This window comes from Aphelocoma coerulescens, chromosome 1 (assembly GCF_041296385.1).
Source record: "Aphelocoma coerulescens isolate FSJ_1873_10779 chromosome 1, UR_Acoe_1.0, whole genome shotgun sequence".
NCBI lineage: Eukaryota > Metazoa > Chordata > Aves > Passeriformes > Corvidae > Aphelocoma > Aphelocoma coerulescens.
The window spans coordinates 39,674,887-39,693,649 of record NC_091013.1 but is presented as its reverse complement, the minus strand read 5'-3'; the positions used below and the strand labels follow the sequence as shown (position 1 = coordinate 39,693,649).

At 40.2% G+C, this 18,763-nt stretch overlaps 1 protein-coding gene across 2 annotated transcripts in view; it reads left to right on the top strand.

Moving 5' to 3' along the window:
* PCCA (propionyl-CoA carboxylase subunit alpha) overlaps window positions 1–16,845 on the top strand; it is a 271,576-nt gene extending 254,731 nt beyond the window's left edge. For both annotated transcript variants that reach the window (XM_069007866.1, XM_069007874.1), the window contains exons 22-24: window positions 654–794; window positions 13,114–13,191; window positions 16,499–16,845. In XM_069007866.1, the coding sequence (XP_068863967.1) occupies window positions 654–794; window positions 13,114–13,191; window positions 16,499–16,567 (288 nt within the window). In that variant the 3' untranslated portion in view covers window positions 16,568–16,845. The remainder of the gene's footprint in view (window positions 1–653; window positions 795–13,113; window positions 13,192–16,498) is intronic.
* Window positions 16,846–18,763: the final 1,918 nt, after the last annotated feature.

Sequence of the window (18,763 nt, the reverse complement as noted above, 5' to 3'; positions counted from 1 at the left end):
ACTAGAGAAAACATTATTTTCTCAAGATAGATATTGGCTGCTGAATGGGTTTTGTTGCAGATAAAGCATATTCAATACAACAACGTTTGATTGTTCTGCTTATGCATGAAAAATCAGAATTGAAGTCGGCTATTAGGTTTTAATTGCAAAATCCAAGCAAATTGCTAACTTCAAACATTAAATGCATGGTAAAAAAGAAATGTTTAAAAGGTAAATGTAAGATCAGTCATGTTATTGAAAGTCTGGCAGACTTTCCCAAAAGGTCAATTTCCAATTCATCACTGCACTAGAAAAGAATCCCTCAATATTCCTTATCCACCAAAGATAATGTGCAGCAAGCATAAGGGCATTTTTGTTTTTAAATTTGCATCTCCCCTCTCTACCCCCAATTTTAAAATGAATCTGACATCTCTTTACTGTACTTGATTCTTTTGTTTTATGTGCACTTTGGTGCAGACCGGGGTTGCATATTTTTCTATCTACATCCTAAAAATGAAACTCTGAATAAAGATTTCAGACAGTGTTTTTAGACACTCCTGTGAAGAACAGCTAACAGATGTATTACATAAAAACATGCCATAAAATAATGCAGGTTATTGACTGGAATTCACCAAGGTACAGTTTTCTAAAACATTCCTCTTCCTATTCTTTAGTACAAATTGCAAATACTGACAAAGGTGGCTGCGGAGCTCAGCAAGTACATGCCAGAGAAAGCAGCAGAGGACACCTCCAGCATTTTGAGATCTCCCATGCCTGGAACAGTGGTGGCAGTTTCTGTCAAGCCTGGGGACATGGTAAGAAATACGATCTGTATATCTGCATTTTCATATATATCCCACAGCAATTTCTCCTTGGTGCAACTGAAACTACAGGTCACACAGTTTGGTGTGGGGGGTTTTTTGTTGTTTTGGTTTTGTTTCTTTAAATTACCTGTAAAATAAAGTGTGCAGAAGGATGTGTGCTCTTTTTAGTTTGAATTGTAAAAACTAATAAGGAAAAACAATTCAAATTAAACTGGCTTTAAAAGGAAAATTTTCAGCCTGGTACAAGTCCACAGCAGAAACTCAAAGAGATATCTTGGTTTTGTATCCCAAATACCTTGAAGGGCAAGACAGGTACAAGGGAGGAAATTGTGTGTAAATTCACATAAATGTGTGTGTGTTTGCGTGTGTATGTATATATATACACACACACACATATATAAAAGCTGTTAGTGCTAGCAGGAGGAGACTGTTGATTTTCTGCCCTGAAGTAATGAAAATATTACTAGAAAAAAAAGGGACACGGGACAGATATTTAACTTTACCCCTTTTTCTTTTCTTTTTTTTTTGTTTTAAGAAGCCTTTTGTTATCCTTTTGCAAGACACATGAGTTGGGAATTCTATGCTGGTAATTTCCAGTCTCATGTGGTAGTCTTCTTGTCTAGCAGAAGGAATAAACTTGCCATACAGAAGGGCAAGGGATTATGCTGTTGCTGTCCAGGGGATTTACAGTGCTCCTTACCTCACCTTGAGTTGGAAACAAATTTTTGTTTTAAAGTTGTGTATAAACACTGACTTGAACTCAGCTTTATATTAAATTCTACCACATTGTATCATATGTTATTCCTAAGGTCGAGGCCCTTATCTCTCATAACCATTGAAAACAAGGGAGTGATTGCAGACACAGGAATATTTGAATCAGATCATGCATATTAATTTTAAAGTACTGTTGTCAGTTAAATGATGCCATAAACATGTATGTGGCACTTAGATACAAACAGAAACTTTAGTCACAGGGTTCATAATTTATGGCAACGAAACCTAGGTTTTCTTGAAAGATGATTCAGAAATGGGATCAAGATCTGAAATCCAAAAGCGGCGTTGCACTTTTTAGGTGGCAGTCATTGATCGTGCTGGTAAAGTGGTATATTTGCTTACATTTTGCTTTGATACCACCTTTGGTTTTAAAATATATGGTCATTTCTGTCCGTGTACAGTGAGAACGAAGTCATCATGTTAATATAAAAAGATCTGTAGGTGCCAATGTTTGTAATAATGAAATAAAGACATTTCAGAAGAAACAGATCTAAGTTAAGCTGATAAGAAATTAGAAATTCTTTTAGCTTCTACACTCAGCTTTTTGGTTTGTGATCTATACATGCACACACACAGTTTAGATACTTTAAAACAAAAGAACAGTATTCAATTAAAATTTTTCTTTATGTCATGACATGGACAGAGGAATCTGCTTTCTCTGTCTAGGCAATACAAGTGGCTGAATGAGGGAGATCATAAGCAAATACTTTTCTTTTTGTGAAGAATTAAGGGAAACATTTTTAAGTCAAGGATTTTAAGACTTAAAAATTTTGTTTAATATTTATTTTTGAGAAGTTAAATCTTACCAGCCTTCTTGCCCTGAAGAATAGTTCTTGTTGTCTTGAAGGAATACAGTCAGTGGAGAAGGAGGCCAGAGCCTAAGGGATTTTAAGTAAATAAATAAATGAACCTCCCTTCACAAATCCACAAGTGGTGCTGTGCATCAGAGCACAAGTTCTTAAATAATGTGTGTGAGATTTTTTTTTCTCTTCTCCTCTCCTGCAGCTTTTTGCTGGAGGCACTGTGTTGAGGCAGAGCATTTCAACGGCATAATCTATGTTCTGCTGACCTGAGCTTGTCATTGCTAATTGTGTGGCTTTAATTGCAAAAAACACATTTGCGTTGTTGAAAAGGGTTTAACTTAAATCCTTCCTTTTCAGGACTAGTGTCAAAACGTTAAAAAAAAGCAAGCCAGCAAGGGAATGAGGGTAACATCAGCTATCGGCACTGAATGAGCAGTGGGATAGTGGGATTCAGATTACGCATTCTGGCTGTCTGTCAGAAACCAGCTCACCCACTACAGCTGCTGAAGGCATGATGGGCAGGGAGCTGTAGCTCCTTGATAAATACAGCTCTTTTTGTTGCACTGCTTGGGAAAAGTCTTTAGTGCGCTGGAGAAATGGGAATTTAAGTAGCTCCTATTCTGTGTGCTTGCCACTGGGTTTGGCAGCTCAAATTTGCACAGTGTGTGAAAACAGCACAGCTGAAAAATGGGAGAACGTTAGGTAGTTGTCCATCTTTCCCTTCAGGTATTGCTGCTGCTAGCAATAAAGGTGTCTGGTTATAGCTGCTCTGAGACTGTTTGCCCTAAGCTGTGAGCTGCGCACTACGGTGTTAGTGCAGCACAGTCTCTGTGCTCACAGAGGCATTCTCAGAGTGGTCAGTAGCACGGGGAGCTGAGCTGTCATCCCCCTCCTTCAGGTGTAACTTTACAAGTGGTGAAGAAGCACCTAGAGAGGGTCATCTCATCTTTGTCTGACTGGCCGCACTGGCAAACTCGTGTTTATTGCCTACGGTTCAGCTCCAGGGCATCGTGCCTGGTCAGGTAAAGCATATGGCGTTTGTTAGTCCCCCTCCATGTTTCTGTAGCCAAATGAGAAAGCAGTGCTGATCTCTGGGTTAGTTTTCCCCACTCAATGTGTCATTGTTTTTACTTGAAGCATAGTGTTCTCTTTCGTCTGCTGTTGCTGAGAAATACTTTGGTCTGATGAAGCCTGATAGAAGATTGCGTGAGCATCCTCTATCCAGCTGGTCTGATAAGCAGTTTTCAATTCATTTTTTGCCAAAAGATATTGCATATGCAAGGAATTTATTTTTTTTTGTCTGTAAGATGATCTGTAGATTTTAGTAACACAGTGGGGAAGTGCTGTTTGTCATTTAGATAGAAGCAGAACTTGTGATGCTGCCAATTTCTTTAGGTTTTTAGTTACTTTCTACTTTCTTTATTTTCCTTCATGTGATCAGAAGACTGTAATTAGTTGTCAGTTATTCCTGGAAGCACAATGAAGGCACTCAGAAGCAGAAAGCAACATAAACAATGAAACAGAAATCTGACTGACTAGAAAGAAGGTTAATATTATTTAGGGAAAGAAGATTTAAATTTAGATTACATTCCTCATGGTAACACAGTCCCATTAATATAGGAAATATATCCCTTATTGGAGAATGAAGGTGTTTGTGTATTTGTCTTCTAAGTAGGTTGTTAATGATCGTGTGCATTAGGATGAAATTTGGTTTTGGGAGAATTACTTTTTGGTTCCTCCTGGTGCCATGGGCCAGAGAAACCACTGGACTTCAAGAGTCCAGGCAAGGAACTTGCTCTGTTTCTGCTGACCCTGCTGGCAGCACAATCCAGCCCTGCTAGCACACAGCAGGATTTTTATGCCAGAGTGTGGAGATGGCACTGCACATGGTTCTAATCTTACCCACAGCTACCACAAAGACAGCACCATAAAAACTACTAAAGCTGCACAAATTCCTTTATTTACTCAGAGGGCAGGACACGGGCGGGCACTTGAAAACATTTCTTCTTTGTGTTGAGTTGTTTGGCTTGGTTTGTGTGCATGTAGGATTCTGTGCACTGAAAGTGCAGGAGCGGGGATAGATCTAGATCCTAATGGTTGCACAGGTAAAGCAATGTTGTTGTTCCTAAAGCAAACACACCCGAAGTGTTCCCACTACTGATTCCAGCTTTGGTAACCTGAACCATTGACAGCAACAAAGAAAGATCTTAGCTGTCCTGATTGTCCTGCAGTCTTTGCTATATTTTCACCTATGAAAATAGTTTTTGCTTTTTCAGTTTTCTGCCTGTCAGGAATGCAAAGGTGTTTTTCTTCTAGCTGTATGTTTCTGTTGGTCGTTTTTCTTTTTTACTAACATTAGCCAGGATGGGTGTCATTACTAAGCCAAGCATTGGTCAATAAGCTAATGCCTAATACCTGGCAACCTAAATCACTTTAATGATTCCCCCCCCGCCCCCAAAAATATGTAAAAGGAAAGCACCTCTGGGTAAGCACCCCAGTGTTACTGAGCCTTTGTAGGACTACAGCTAAAAGAAGAAGACTATTACTTACTTTCACCGAAGTTTCTAAATTTCCTCTCTTTCCAGTAGATTGAGTACTCCAGGTTTTGGAAGTTATCACCATTCAAGCAATTTTTTAAATGTACTTTTCTCATATGAAAATTCGTTATGATTTCAGATTGATGCTAGTGTAGCCGTGGGGATTAATGCTGCACCAAATTTTTTCCTACCAAAATGTCAGCTGTTAAATGTAGTTGCTAATTGTCTCAGTAATTTCAAAACTGGGTAACTTGAAGGCTGCCTTTTCAGTTGTATAACTTGTAAAAGACATTACTGTGTTACCACCTTTTAAAAGTAATTGAAGAAAAAGTTTTAAACTGCATTCCTCTTTCAGTTCAGTTGCGTGCATTTTATTTCAATTTCTCTTGTTATTCTTTAGAAGGATAGTTTTTAAAAAAAATTTTTATTCACGATTTTCCATCTCACAAGCCTTGGGAAGTTTTTGCTATGGGAAAAGATGTTTTGCTTGACCTCTGCTTCTGAAATGCTCACTACTAAAGACCAAAACAAAACAGCTTTCTAAATTCTGTTTGTCACTACTTCATTCATTCTTGTGAAAGAAAAGGTGAAGTTCTAAATTTACTTGTTGCCATCAGGCAGTTATGTGTTGTTTAAAGTTGTATTTGCCATTCAGACCTCAAAATCTTAAAAAAAAAAATTCTCTTTTTAAATCTTATACTAATTGGAATTTATAGCAGAGAAACAACATCCAGGTTAAAACTGTAAAAATGTATTTGCTTAAGTTTCACATTCTATTTGGATGAATATGGTATCAATAATTTAGTAAGATGTTATCTAGTTCGAATAGTACTTTTCTCTTGTGTGTGAACCTTTTTCTCTTATAGTTGTCTTTCCTCTTTCTTTCCCTTTCCCTCCTTTCCTTGCTCCTGTTCTTCAGAGCAAATAAAAACTCCACTTGTCAGTTGAAGGGAATTTGCAAACTTGACAAAATACGGTCACAAACCTCACATAGTTTTTATGATTCTATGTATTTGACAGTTTTCTTGGGGCATATCTTTTGGGGGAGAAAACCCCTGTCAGTAAACAGGAAATGAAAACTTTTTCACAGTTGTATAATTTCAAGAGTAAAAGTATTCAAATATTTCACCATTCTTATTACATGGGGCCACAAGTACTAATTGTGGCTACATTGAAAAAAAATTAATTATAATAATAGTTCATAATGTATTTATTTTTTTTTTTATATTTGACTTGAAAAAAATTTTTACTGTATATTTTATGCAATTGCACAGTCTGAGATTTGTGTTCGAGTACGGTGTAGTTAAGAAGGAAATCCTATTTTGATGATCAATTAGAAATAGTTAATATTATTAGAGTTTCCTCCTAGGGGAGAAAATGCTACCAATCCCTTGAGATGAATTAATACAATTTTTTAATTATTATTTTGGTGTGCTTTGCCTTTTCAAGTAATAAACAACTTTTTAGGTGTTACTAAAAAAGTTGGCTGCTACAGGTTGGGCTGAGTTAGCCAAAGAATAGCCCCAGAAGTGCTCTGCCTGCGTATCACTTCCCCAGCACCCTGGGATGGCAGAGGCAGTTGGGGCAGGGTGTTTTGGATAAGTGGGAGTGCAATGACCAGTGCTGATTGCTGTCAGGGGGACATCAGTGACCTTTAGTCAGAGGTCATAAGATGTGGGATGTCCTGTGTTCAGATTCATTCGTTAAAGGAGTGTGGCAAAAAAAGTTTAGTAGTGATTTGTCAAGTACTATTAATTGCTGCTGATTATATTTGCAGTTCTGTAGCTCTGGTTTCAAAATTAATTTGGAAAGTAGGAAAAAGTTGTACTAATTATTTTACATGGTAATGGACAATGCCAAGGAATTGCAATTGTTGCTCATCCAATTCCTCTTGATTTGTTTTCTTGTTGGATGCTGGCTGCCAGACTGCCAACAAGTCAGAGAGAAAAAAATCTGGGAAGGGAATGATACTAGCACAGACTAAGTTTAAACAAACAAATGAAATTCCCAGTATCTTCCCAGTATCTATTAAGTATGCAGTGAATGCATACTTAATTCACTGTTCAGTGGTTTTGCATGAGCATAAACAAGTTGCATGTTTGCAGTTATTTTGCAGAGGGCTACAAGAGAGGATAACAACTCTCTTTCATATGGCACTATCTTGCATCGTCCCTTTTTACTTACAAGGCTCGACAAGGACTTAAGCTGCAGCATAGAGATACCAATAAAATACAACTCTCACTTCACTTTTAACCAAATCTAAGCTTATGTTTGCTTAGGGCTGTCATTGGTTTTTTCCACTTCAGCTCTAAGAGCCTTAAAAATGTTACGCATCAGAGCACCTGTGTTCTAAATATAATGGTCTTAAAATGTAATTGAGGGATTTTCACTTTTGTAGGCAAATCAGCAGGGTTGATATTGATCCGTCTTTTTAGGGAGCCACAGTGCACCAGAAGGTGATACTGTAGAGGGCCCCGTAAACCCTTGGAGCCTTCTGTCTAATTTGGCAGAAAAACACAGAATGTCGGACAACAAAAGAGCGATCCGATTCCGTAAGAAATCTTCATCCCTCCCACCTCCTTTTCACAAGATAAAAAAAAGAGACTTAATTTTTTCAGCTGCACACAATGATTTGGTGCTCACTCTTGCATTGAAACAGTTGCTGTCAAAACAGGCAGGAAACAGTTTTCTTTTAATTGCTGAAATCATTCGGAAGTGCTTCATGCACAGCTTCTATACAGCAGATGCTGTGCATTAATTGGCCTGTGTAGGGCTGACCCAGGGTTCCTTGCAGCGGGCCCAATTTTAGGCAGAGGGTTTAAATAGCTTATTTCTTACTTTGTATAACCTGGTGTACATTATGAGCGTGCCTGCACGTGGGGTATTTCATGGTCTGCAGTTTCTAATGTCATGTGGGTTTCAAAACCTGTGCTTCTCTGGTAATGTACTAGCAGCAGGTAAGCTCTAAATACCATCCATCAGGAGCTAATTTTTTATCCAGATAGTCCAATGACTGATGAACCTGTCTTTTGTATGAATGTTCAGCACAGGAGAAAGCCATATGCCCCTGGCACTGGTTCCTATGCATTCTTTACAGTTTGTAGGGAGGAGATTAAGGAAAAAACAAACCCTCACATTTACATGTCTTTCGTTTATTTAGCAGTTAGCACTTTCTAAAATAGCTCTATTTTTTTTTTTTTTTTAACAGCAAAAGGAGATTTAGGTCTTTTAAAGCAATCTGACTACCACTACTCATTTTCTTTATCAGGAATATTACTGCACACCCTTAATAGGGAACCTTGTTTTGCTACTCCCCGTCTGTTCAAAACAGACCTTAGCCCATTAGAAGGTCCTCCCTTGTGTGGGAAGACCACAGCTGTTACTGTAAATCTCATCCAGTAACTGTATCACCCCCATTTTGTGGCTCTGAAGGATGAAATTGAGAAATGGAATACTGTGCAGTCATCCTTTACATCTCCAATTTTAGGCCTTTGCACATCATTTTCATGCTTTTATTCCAAATCAAACAACATTAGTGAGCAACACCACTCTGTGCTAAATGTCTGGTGTCTAAGCAGCACCTATGATCTTTGTTTTTGAAGGATTTAGGATTGGGAGGCAAGTTGGGGTTTCACTGATGGTGGATTTTTAAAATTTTATTTTATTTTTATTCACTCTTTTCTCTCCCTTCTTCCCCACCAAATCTCTCACTGTCCCCAGAATTTGTCAGACGTGGAAATCCAGATGGTAGTGAGGTGCCTAAGATGGAGGATGCTCTGTTATGCCTCCACAGAGGAAGTGGGAGCTCAGCACGGCTTACAAACACAACTTTAAAAAGGCTTCTGTTTCTTTAAATCCTTCTGAATAAAGTGGATCTAACTTCTTGTGAAGGATATTGGGGGCTTTAATCAGAAATAAGAAGTGGTTTAAATCATTAGCACAACAAAGCAAACTATAAGCTTGAAGATAAAAGTCTCAGGGGAAAGAGTCCTCTGAAAATAAATGGGACTTGATAGATTTCCATATCATTTATAACTTCCCTTAATTACACTTGGAAGACTTGCCAGTAAAACTGGAAAATTGGCAGCCTATATCCATTATAGTAATTTTGCCGACCATGGCAAGCAGCTGGCTTTACTGGATTTTATTTCCCATCACTCACAATTAATCATCAGCTGGAGATGTCTGAAACTCCTCAAAACGTAGCAATACTGTGTGACATTCAGGCCTCCTTAAAATGCTGAAATCTGCTGAGTAAATGGGCCGAGTTCCCCTTCCAGCGAACTCATTTTGGTGCGAGGCAGGCTGCCGGTTAATGAGTGCCACTTCGATAATCGGATGCGAATGTGAACCCTGACCTCATGTCAAAGGAGAGGACGCAGCAAGCTGGATAAAAGATCGGTGATTCAGATCTGCAAACTTTACACCAATTAGACAGAGAGCGGGGAAATACATCAGTGCCCATTGGGTTTATCAGAAAGACTTGTGGGGCTTGTGACCATTTTGTAAGCCTAACACGGGAGACGTCCTGTCACAATCATTAAGTCTTTGTCCGATGACGCACAAAAGTCTGCAGAAAGTGCACCATATTCACAAAGATCCCGTGCTAGCAATGCCCTCGGGTGTGCGCTGTCTTTTCGTGCTTCTGAGCTTTAAAGAGCCCTATCTCTGAGCGTGGATAGTCTTTATGGCCCTCATGTAGGTGCAATGAGAGCGGGTCGGCGTTGCTGCTCCTCAGATTCTGCTTCCACCCTGTGGTGTGAGTTGCTTGGTTGGAAATGACCGGACACAGTTCCCTGTCCTGTGTGTAACCTTTCGGCCAGCGAAGAGAACAACCACCGTGCAGTCCCTGAGTTATTCAGACAGCACCATTGGCTGTTCCCAAATTCACATTACAATTGTTAGCAGCATCGAGATGTTAAGTACCCCTCTCTTCAATGATCCTTTTTCTTCTCTTTTTTTCTTTTTTTCTTCTGTTTCTTTTTCCTTTTCACTCTATGGAGAACAAAACTGAACAGCTACTTTGAACTGCACTGTGCAGAAATAAACTGCTAAAATACAGACTGCAGGTCTAGCAGTTAATCACTCATTTATTTTGATATACCAAACAATGTAAAGGTTGATTTGTCTGTAGTGCAGCTCTGTGAAAAAGATACCTGAGATTAATATCTTTTAAGAAAAGGAGCCCTTTTACTTTACTTGGTTCAAATAAATGAGATTTGTTCTTTGATTTTAGTTGCCTGTTTTGACAGATTTGGGTCATCACTGAGACCTCTCTAAATGGAAATGTAAAGATGGTGGTTTTCACTGGTTTACCATCCACTGAAAGAAAGAAATTACACGATGAAAATGCAGCATTAAAAATGGTCCAGATAAATCCTTAAATAAGTTAGACAGCAAGAAGTTGTACACATCTCTGCAGTTTTCATTTGCAGGCTAAATAACAGGCAAAAGGATATGTGCAATTATAGAATGAAAGAAATTGGACAATGCCCAAAAGACTGAAAAAGAGGGAAGAGAGATACAAGTGCCTAATTTTAGGATTTGTCGCTTTTCAACACAATGAGTAGAGCTGTAAAGGTTTAACATAAGAACAGTAATTAAACTTCTGTGCTCAAGTGACACTTGCACCAAGATAATTTTCAACAAATTGCACATCATCAGAAGTACTGACATGGCATTTTCACACGTGATATCTGCTGAAAGTGCCTCCTTCCTTTCAAATTAGTAAGACTAGATGTTAACTGGATACTTCAACTATAAATTTTGTGGGCTGAGGGGCTTATTTCCTTCCCAGACACTGCTCCCTTTGTCATCAACCCAGCAGGTATAATATAAAACACAAAAACTTTATTTTTGAGAAAGAGGGGAAATGGAGAAGAAATTCAGATTAAGGGATATTTCCATCCCACAATCACTAATACTTCCTGGCATTTTAGCACCATACTTTAGATCTACTGAGACAATTCTGTACTTTTCCTGTAGATGTGTTTCCAGAACTCTGTTTGGATAATTGCTAACTGGTTCATTTGCACACCATCCTCGTGATGAAACTATCTTACAGTTACATGTAATATCTCAAGGAAAGAGTTTCTTGTGGCGTTGTAATTAGGCCACTGAATTCAGATCTATCCTCCTTAGCATCTCAATCTCCAGCAACCTCTAGAGGCCTGTGTTCTTGGCTCTCTGATAGCTGAGCTTAACCAGAGGGTGGCAAAGTTATTTCTGAAACACATATTTTAGTAATAGCATTATTAAAACAAAACCCTTTTCCAATAAACTTTCTTGCCTGTTTTTTTTTTTCCTTCTTTTTGAATCCAAAGTAGATATTCATTGCTTCCTCTTAACCTCAGAAACGTATGGAAAGTTCAGAGCAGATGGAAGAAAAGCAATGAGGTAAGGAGAAGGGGAGGAGAAGAGGAAAGGAAGGGAAGAGTGAGCTGCTGGGACAAGGCTAAGGGCAGAGCAGCAGGTGTGTAAGGAAGGAGACAAAAGACAGGCAAAGGGAATAGAGGGGAAATAACTGGGGACAAAGAACAAGTCTTTGATACTATTCACCGAATTGGACACCTGCTAATGACTTAAATGCTTGCCTGAAGCTCAGGATGGAATTTCTGCAGGTGAAGTGCTGGGTTTTGGTTATTGTCTGTATCCAGTTAGTACACCATATTCCCATAGCAAATGCCTTCCATATTTACCCTCTAAAACCTGTCATACTGCTGTTGCCAGTCTGTTGGAGAAAGGGTGTGTAAGCACCTTTTAAGGTAATGTTTTTTGTTTTGTTTTGCTCAGAATCCATAGGCAGACATTGGTGCTTTTCAGTCAGTTAGTGAAAAAATAGCTTACTTAAATTTTTGGAAAGCTCTTCATGCAATGCGCATTTGATCTCTGACTTCACATCTGTCTGTTAATATATTCCTCCAGAGTGGTACACACTTGTCCTTAAATAGGTATTATTCATTTTACATATAATTAGAGAAATACATCTATGTATATATATGTGTATACATAAACAAACATTTTGTTGGCACTGGCACATAGTGCATAAACCAGATTTCTGCAGGTTTCAGATCATCCTCTTTAATGAAACTTGACATCAGAGTGAAAGCATCCCAAACTTGCTGGGATAATGAGGGAATAGCCGACTCCATCTGCAAAAGTGCCCATGAAAAGACTTGCAGTGGGCACTTGGAACCAGGCATCCCACAGGAGTGTAGAGGTCCTAAATCCTGGCATTTAGGGCCTGGCACCCTTCCCTCTCTGGCATACATCGTCTTTGTGGCATGACCGGCTGATCACTGGGTTACACCGGGTGAATTCCCAATGCCCTGGTTTGCCCCTCATGTTTAGGCAGCCCCCCAGCCACTGTCAAGTCTTGAGTGGCATTTTCCTCTGTGCAAGGTGGTCCGAGACACTGGAGGGAGGATCTGACTGGGAGGCACAGGGAGCCCAGCAGAGCAGCCCAGTGGCTTCCTGGTGACCTTGAGCTTGCACATGCCTGTTAGCAGGACACAGACTAGCAGAAAGAGGAAACCTCAGTGTTTCCTTTTAAGAGTTCTGAGCTGTGGTGAAAGTCATGGGTTTGTCTCTGTGGCGCTTCCCCTATGGATGAGAGCTGGTGGCTCCCCACCAATGTCCTCCTTTCTGTCAGTCCAAAGTCATCAGCTGCCATCAAATGCTGCCATGTGCAGAGGGGTGACATTCTCCTCAGCATTAGCCCACTGGGTATTGCTGGACCTTCCAGCCCAAGCTCCCCTGGACACCTGCCAAGAAACTTCTGGCTTCTGAATCAGTATGAGTTTCTGTGGGCCCTGCGCCAGGGAAGCAAAGCAAAAGTTCCCCAGCCAAAAATGCACAAATTAAATTTTGCTCTGCATTTAATTGATACTGAACTGTGGTGGTGTGAACTGTGGAATGTGAACTGTAGAATTTGGAGCTGAATGGATGTGATGGGAGAGGAGCCTTTCAGATTGGCCTGGAGTGATAGTTTTAAGCAGGTGATTTTTTTTCCCTATTTTGCTGCCAGTTTTGTGATTGTCATTTCTGTTGTGACTGTTGTAACTGGCTGACTTGACTTGTGTCATGGAAGTCTTTGTAGCATTTAATGAAATAATCCTTTTATTTTCCATAAGAATCATTACACTTGGAACATTTCAAATCCTCTGTCCTCATTTTGTACTGCTTGAATTTCACCAGGTTTCGGAAGGTCAAGAGATTTGTGTAATTGAAGCAATGAAAATGCAGAACAGTATGATTGCTGCTAAAACAGGCAAGGTAAGCTACCTTAGGTCACTTAAAACCATATGCAACTTGTCAAACAGGATAGAATTTAAAAAGAAAAGAAGGAGGATTCTGGTTGTTAAGGAATTAAGTCTGATTGTTGTAAGTCTTTCAAAGTGAGGTGTCTTTAATTTTGTAACATTTGCATCTGCTGTGAATGCTGTTAAGTAGTTCCGAGCCTTAGATAGCACAGCAGGAAATAGTTTTACTGGCTTCGGAAATTCATATAACTCTCTTTCTCTTAAATGATTTGTTTTCTGTGATGTTACAATGCCAAGTTGGATTGAAAGGTGTTGCAGACCATTTCTCCAAATTTCATCTTTCCAGAGAGCAACTGAAGAGGAGAGATCTCTTTGCCCGTTAATTATTTAATGGCAAATAATTTGACATTAAAAGAACCCACCCAGAACAAGGCATAGAAAGTGCTTTTGCAGGAGGGAGAAAACAGCAATTTTTTATTATTGTGGCTGTTAAATACCAAGCCTAGATCTGCACATTTGTTAAGCTTTGTAAGGCTGTGCATTGTGCTATCTTGCTTCTGAGGGATCAACGTTGCAGCTCTGGAGCTGGGACTTTCCTGCAGTGTAGGATGTGCCAAAACCAGCACTCTGGGCAGGGAACTGGTTAAGCTTTGTGACAAGGGCATGCCCTCATGCCCTAAACCCCAGCTGGTATGGGGACTGTCAGACCTCAAGTTGGGACTTTAGAGCATCCCTGTGCCAGATTAGAATTCACAGCCTGAAACCATCACCTGGACATGGGGCCCAGGTCCATCCTTTCCAATGGGAGAGCATGGTCTGGATCTGGATTATATATTCTTCTCTACTGCATATTTCCTAACCTGCCATAGCCCACCTCTGCCTGGGGTCAAGCCCCTCTGCTCTCTCTGAAGCACAAACCCCAGGGCAGGACCCTTCAGCCCACATGGAGGCAGCAGGGAGCTTGACTCTGCGGGCAGGGATGGGGTTTGCCACTGGCAAGGTTTGCTGAGATCTCAGGATGGCTCTCAATGCCAAGGACTGTTTGTGTGTTTACAAGAAAGGCTTATTTGGCACAGCTCTCAAATTGTCACCAAGGCTGGGTCCCAGGACTTGCCTCTTCCAGTGCATCCAGTGCAAAATTGGGTCTCAAGAGAAAAAATACTGAGAGAATGAGTATGTTCCTTTTCCTCTTGCTCTAACATTGCCACTTTATTATTTTATTTCATGCATTAATTTCTGTAGAATTTATTTTCTCACTTGATTAATATTTCCAAGCATTTAGTTTTTCATCAGTGCTTGTTTAGCCCCTTATTGCTGCTCTTTGCATTCATTGGTTTTAACTAGTGAGTATTTATAATTAAAATGCCATTCCCTCTCCCTCCCACCCCATTTATTTTTCACTTTAACCTTCCCTTTCCCACCAAGGTGTTCGGCAATCCATAGGCCTGTTCCTTATAATCCTGCTTGTACTTCTCCCAGTAATAAGTATTTCCCACTCACTCAGTAGAGATGCCACATAAAACCTGTGTTTGGTTTATTAATCCTCCAAGGTAGGATGTGAAAGGTGCACAGGCCATTCAGAGGGCCTTGTGTGCGCCTTGTAATGTTCCCTTGGTGTGCCCATTTTAATAGCAAGCACATTATTTGACCTTTAGAATGTTAAGAATTTGAATAAGCACAAAAGTTTTGGGCTGTGCAGAAATGAAGCTGCTAAACAGAATTCATCCTGTTCTGTAGTGCAAAGTCATGGCTCTGAGTGCTAAAATAACTTGGCCTCTCCACAGGAATGGGATGTTTGGCACAGGCTGTTAGTCCATGTTTTGATGCTTTGAAACTGTGTTTTGAAACTCAGTTCATTTGTGTTCAGCTGGAAGACGTTCCCATTTTCATTCCTGACTTGAATTCCTTTTCTGTATCAAACCCCATCTTCCTGTTTGTAATTGTGAGAAAAGTGGCTTGTTTTTATCTACTTTGAGTTTACTCCAGCTGCAGGTGGTTTAAAAATGAGAGAAAGCTGGAGAGGAACTGGTGAGCCTCCTGTCTTCTACAGGACAGCTGCGCCTTGGTCAGCACAAGGAGCTGGCCTTGCTGCAAAGCAGAAATCACTGGGGAGCTTGAAACACGGGTTAGCTCCAATGTTTGCTGAACCTTGGCTTTGTAGGAAAAGAAAAGCAAGGGGTAGAATGTTTTTCACCCTGCTTTTCCTGGAAGATTGAGGCTCAGCAATTGGGTACTCTGTCCAGCTACTGAGTTAGAAATGAAACCCTTGTTTGTACGTCTCACGCTGTCTTTGCCTGTGCTCAGCCTCTTTTCTGGAGCAGTGCTGTGAGCGTGCCTGTGCTACAGAGCCAGAGATCTGCTTGCAGCTCATGTGGCTTTGGACTGTCAAATGTGGATGTGGGCAATAGTGTGTCCATCATAGCCTGCTACTTGGGGTATGCTGTGCATTTCCTTCAGGATCCCAGGGTAGTGTTTGGATGATTAAAAGGAGCAATCTGCTGGACAAGGATTTGGGCATGTCAGTGTGAGCTCTGAATTAATACTGGAAGCAAACTATACAGCTTCAGATATTTTTTGTTACTTCATGTGCTGAAAGGGAATTCAAACATGTTGCAGCCTTTTATAGAGGAAATGAGGGACCGGTCTAGGATGTTTGTGTTTTAAAACTCAGGAATCTGCATGTGAGTATGCAATTCATCTACAGATGTAGTTGCACTTATTTGACAGTGGTAGCCCTTTGCCAAATTCAATTATGTTAAAGGATCCCAATTCAGATTTGAATCCCTTATCCCAGCCCTCTGGAGATTGAGAGAAACCCACTTCATGGCTGCAGTTCCAAAATTCAGCTATATTTAAGAACTGTAATGAAAGAAATGGTGGAGTATTTCATTGCAACATCCCAACATGAGTATTGAAGAGTCAGCCTGTCCTCTGATTTAAAACAAATAACCAGCAGTGCCACCAGGTAAAAAAAGGTGCTTTTTAATTTTAAAAGGTGGCATCTCTATCCCAACATTCAGGTCTTCAAGCACCTCTTGTTGCAAGCAAACCAGCTAAGGGTAGGTGCCTGAATACCCTGTGGGTTGGACACCGTTTGTCAAGCACTGCTACTCAGCACCCAGCTGGGCTCTGGGCACTGGAGGTTGAGCACTCAGCCTCTTGAGGCCCTTGCACCACAGGTGGATCTGTGTCCCTGGCCTGTGGCCATCACCCGTGCATGCAGACGCAGTGCTCTGTGCCATACAAGCCATGTCAGCCAAGCCATTTTTTTCACCAGCTTGTTGAAGAAGGGTTTAAATTCTGCTGTTTCTGTACCCTAGGTGAAAGCTGTGCACTGCAAAGCTGGTGACACTGTTGGAGAAGAAGATCTGCTGGTGGAACTGGAATGAAAGGTTGCCTTCACACTGTTGAATTAACTATAAGCCTTTATTATTTTTATCTGTAAAGTAACATTAAGACAATTCAACACAGAAAATGGACAGTACTACGCACAAGATTTTATACAGGCATATTTACTGTATCAGTGGTTAAGACAGCAAACACAGATGTTAAATCTTGGCAACAGATCCCAGATTTTTACTTCCAGAAATACTTGTACATAACCTTTGTAATGCTTTGATTTTTCAGGATCAAAAAAAATCAATAAAATACCATTTCTGCTTTGAAACAGGAAAAGCCTCTTTTTAAAAAAAAAGAAAACACAACAAAAGCCCAAATCTGATTTGTCTTCTTCACAGCAATGTCCCTGGTTTGAGGCCCCAGCCAGGCTGTACAGAATGGTTGGCAAGAATGAAAAATTAACCACTGAGCAAACTGAGCAGTTCTCCTTTACTCTGTAAAAGTGCTGCACAAGTACCACCAATGGCTTAAATTCTGATCAGATTTTTTTTGAATTAGGATATATATTTATTGAATTATTATTTATTAACTAATAATAAATTATTATAGAATTATTTATTATATGTTTAAAATACTTATATATTACTATATTTTGAATGATTTGTATAGATTAGATTTCAATTACAGGTTAGAGGCTTTATTTTGCTAGAGCAGACATTTGTCGTGTATTTTCATTTAAAGTTGTAAGGGAATTGTCTTCTTTCTATTCAAACTCCATACTCAATTTCCCCACCCTTATCTTCGTGATACTGGTTACTGGATGCAAGTCTTTACAGAAGGAGCTGGCACTGTTCTCAGATCTCTTTAGCTTCCGCAAGGTACTGCTAGGAGCACGTGTTGTCCCTCAGACCAGGCCTCCTCTCATTTTCTTGCCTAGGAGGTGCAGAGTCCTGCTACTTCCCAGAAATAAACCTGTGGCCAGAGGTGCCTGGGCCCTTTCCTGGAAGGTGAAGGCTCAAAACAGTCTGTGACAGGGCTGGTGACTCATGTTCAACCAGAAATGTTTGATTCTGTTTGAAACTTCTGACTGAAGAGGCATCCTTATGTTATCGAGACACTGCTAATTAACTACATCACACGGCCAAGGGGGAATGTAGCACAGGGATCTGCTTAGGGAATTAGTTTACAAAACTCATCAAGATGAGTAAGGAGAGTGTTTGAATAGTACCTGCCTTCTGGGAAAATTAATGCTTTTGCAGTTGGAGAAACTGAGGCAGACACCCTGCAGATCTCTTTACAAGTCTTACTGCCATCTTGCCCCTTCCCAAAGGTGCACAGTTCAGTCTCTGCAGGGTGCCCTAAACAGACAAGTATTGTAAAGAGACACAAGTATTCTACTGTCAAGTTACTTGTTTTGCTTATTGCAGCAACATAAAAGCTTTTCTAAATGAGATGCAGCAGTGCCTACTACTGCTAAAGTTTAGGCTGATTCCCTACCCCGGATCTCCTCTGGCCATCACAGGGCTACTGGCAGTGAAGCAAAAGTACAGTATTGTTCTTAATTGTATCCTTGCTGCATTTGATGGTACCTTGGCTCACTGCATGGAATACAATGCCTGCTCCCATCCCTTTGGCAGCTTTGGCTACTGTACAATCTATCTGTACCAAACACTGCAGCTGAAGGAAAATATAAGGCACAAGAGTGTAACAACAGAAAGCCACGATTTTCCCAGATTGTGCAGAAACCAGCACAGTTGGTTGGGTCAGGGGGCCAACAGTCTTCTTTACATATTTTTTCCCCAATTTAAGGGTTGCAATAATCACCATACAGGTCCTTTGGATATTTTTATAATGTATATAACATCTTTTCCCTCAGTAGGAAGCTCAGTTTGCATATGGTTGCAAGTCCTGCATTAAAGTGCTTGGCAAAAAGTCACCTTGACAGTAAGTGCTCACAATGGCTCCAGTGTCGCTTTGCTTTCCCTGGTCCCCAAAATCCCCCACATCCCCCATAACACACACACAGACACACAGACACACACACCCCCAAATCCTACAGTCACTCAATGAACAGAAGTGGAACTCAAAGTGCTTAGAATGTTAAATTAAAAATACAATTTTAAATGTAACTCTTAATTCTCTCAATATTTCTTGGCAGTGCCTTGTAAAACTAAACATCATTTAAAAATACACCTTTCCAGTTCAGAAAAACAGCCATTGCAACGCAGAGTAAGAATACTCTTCAC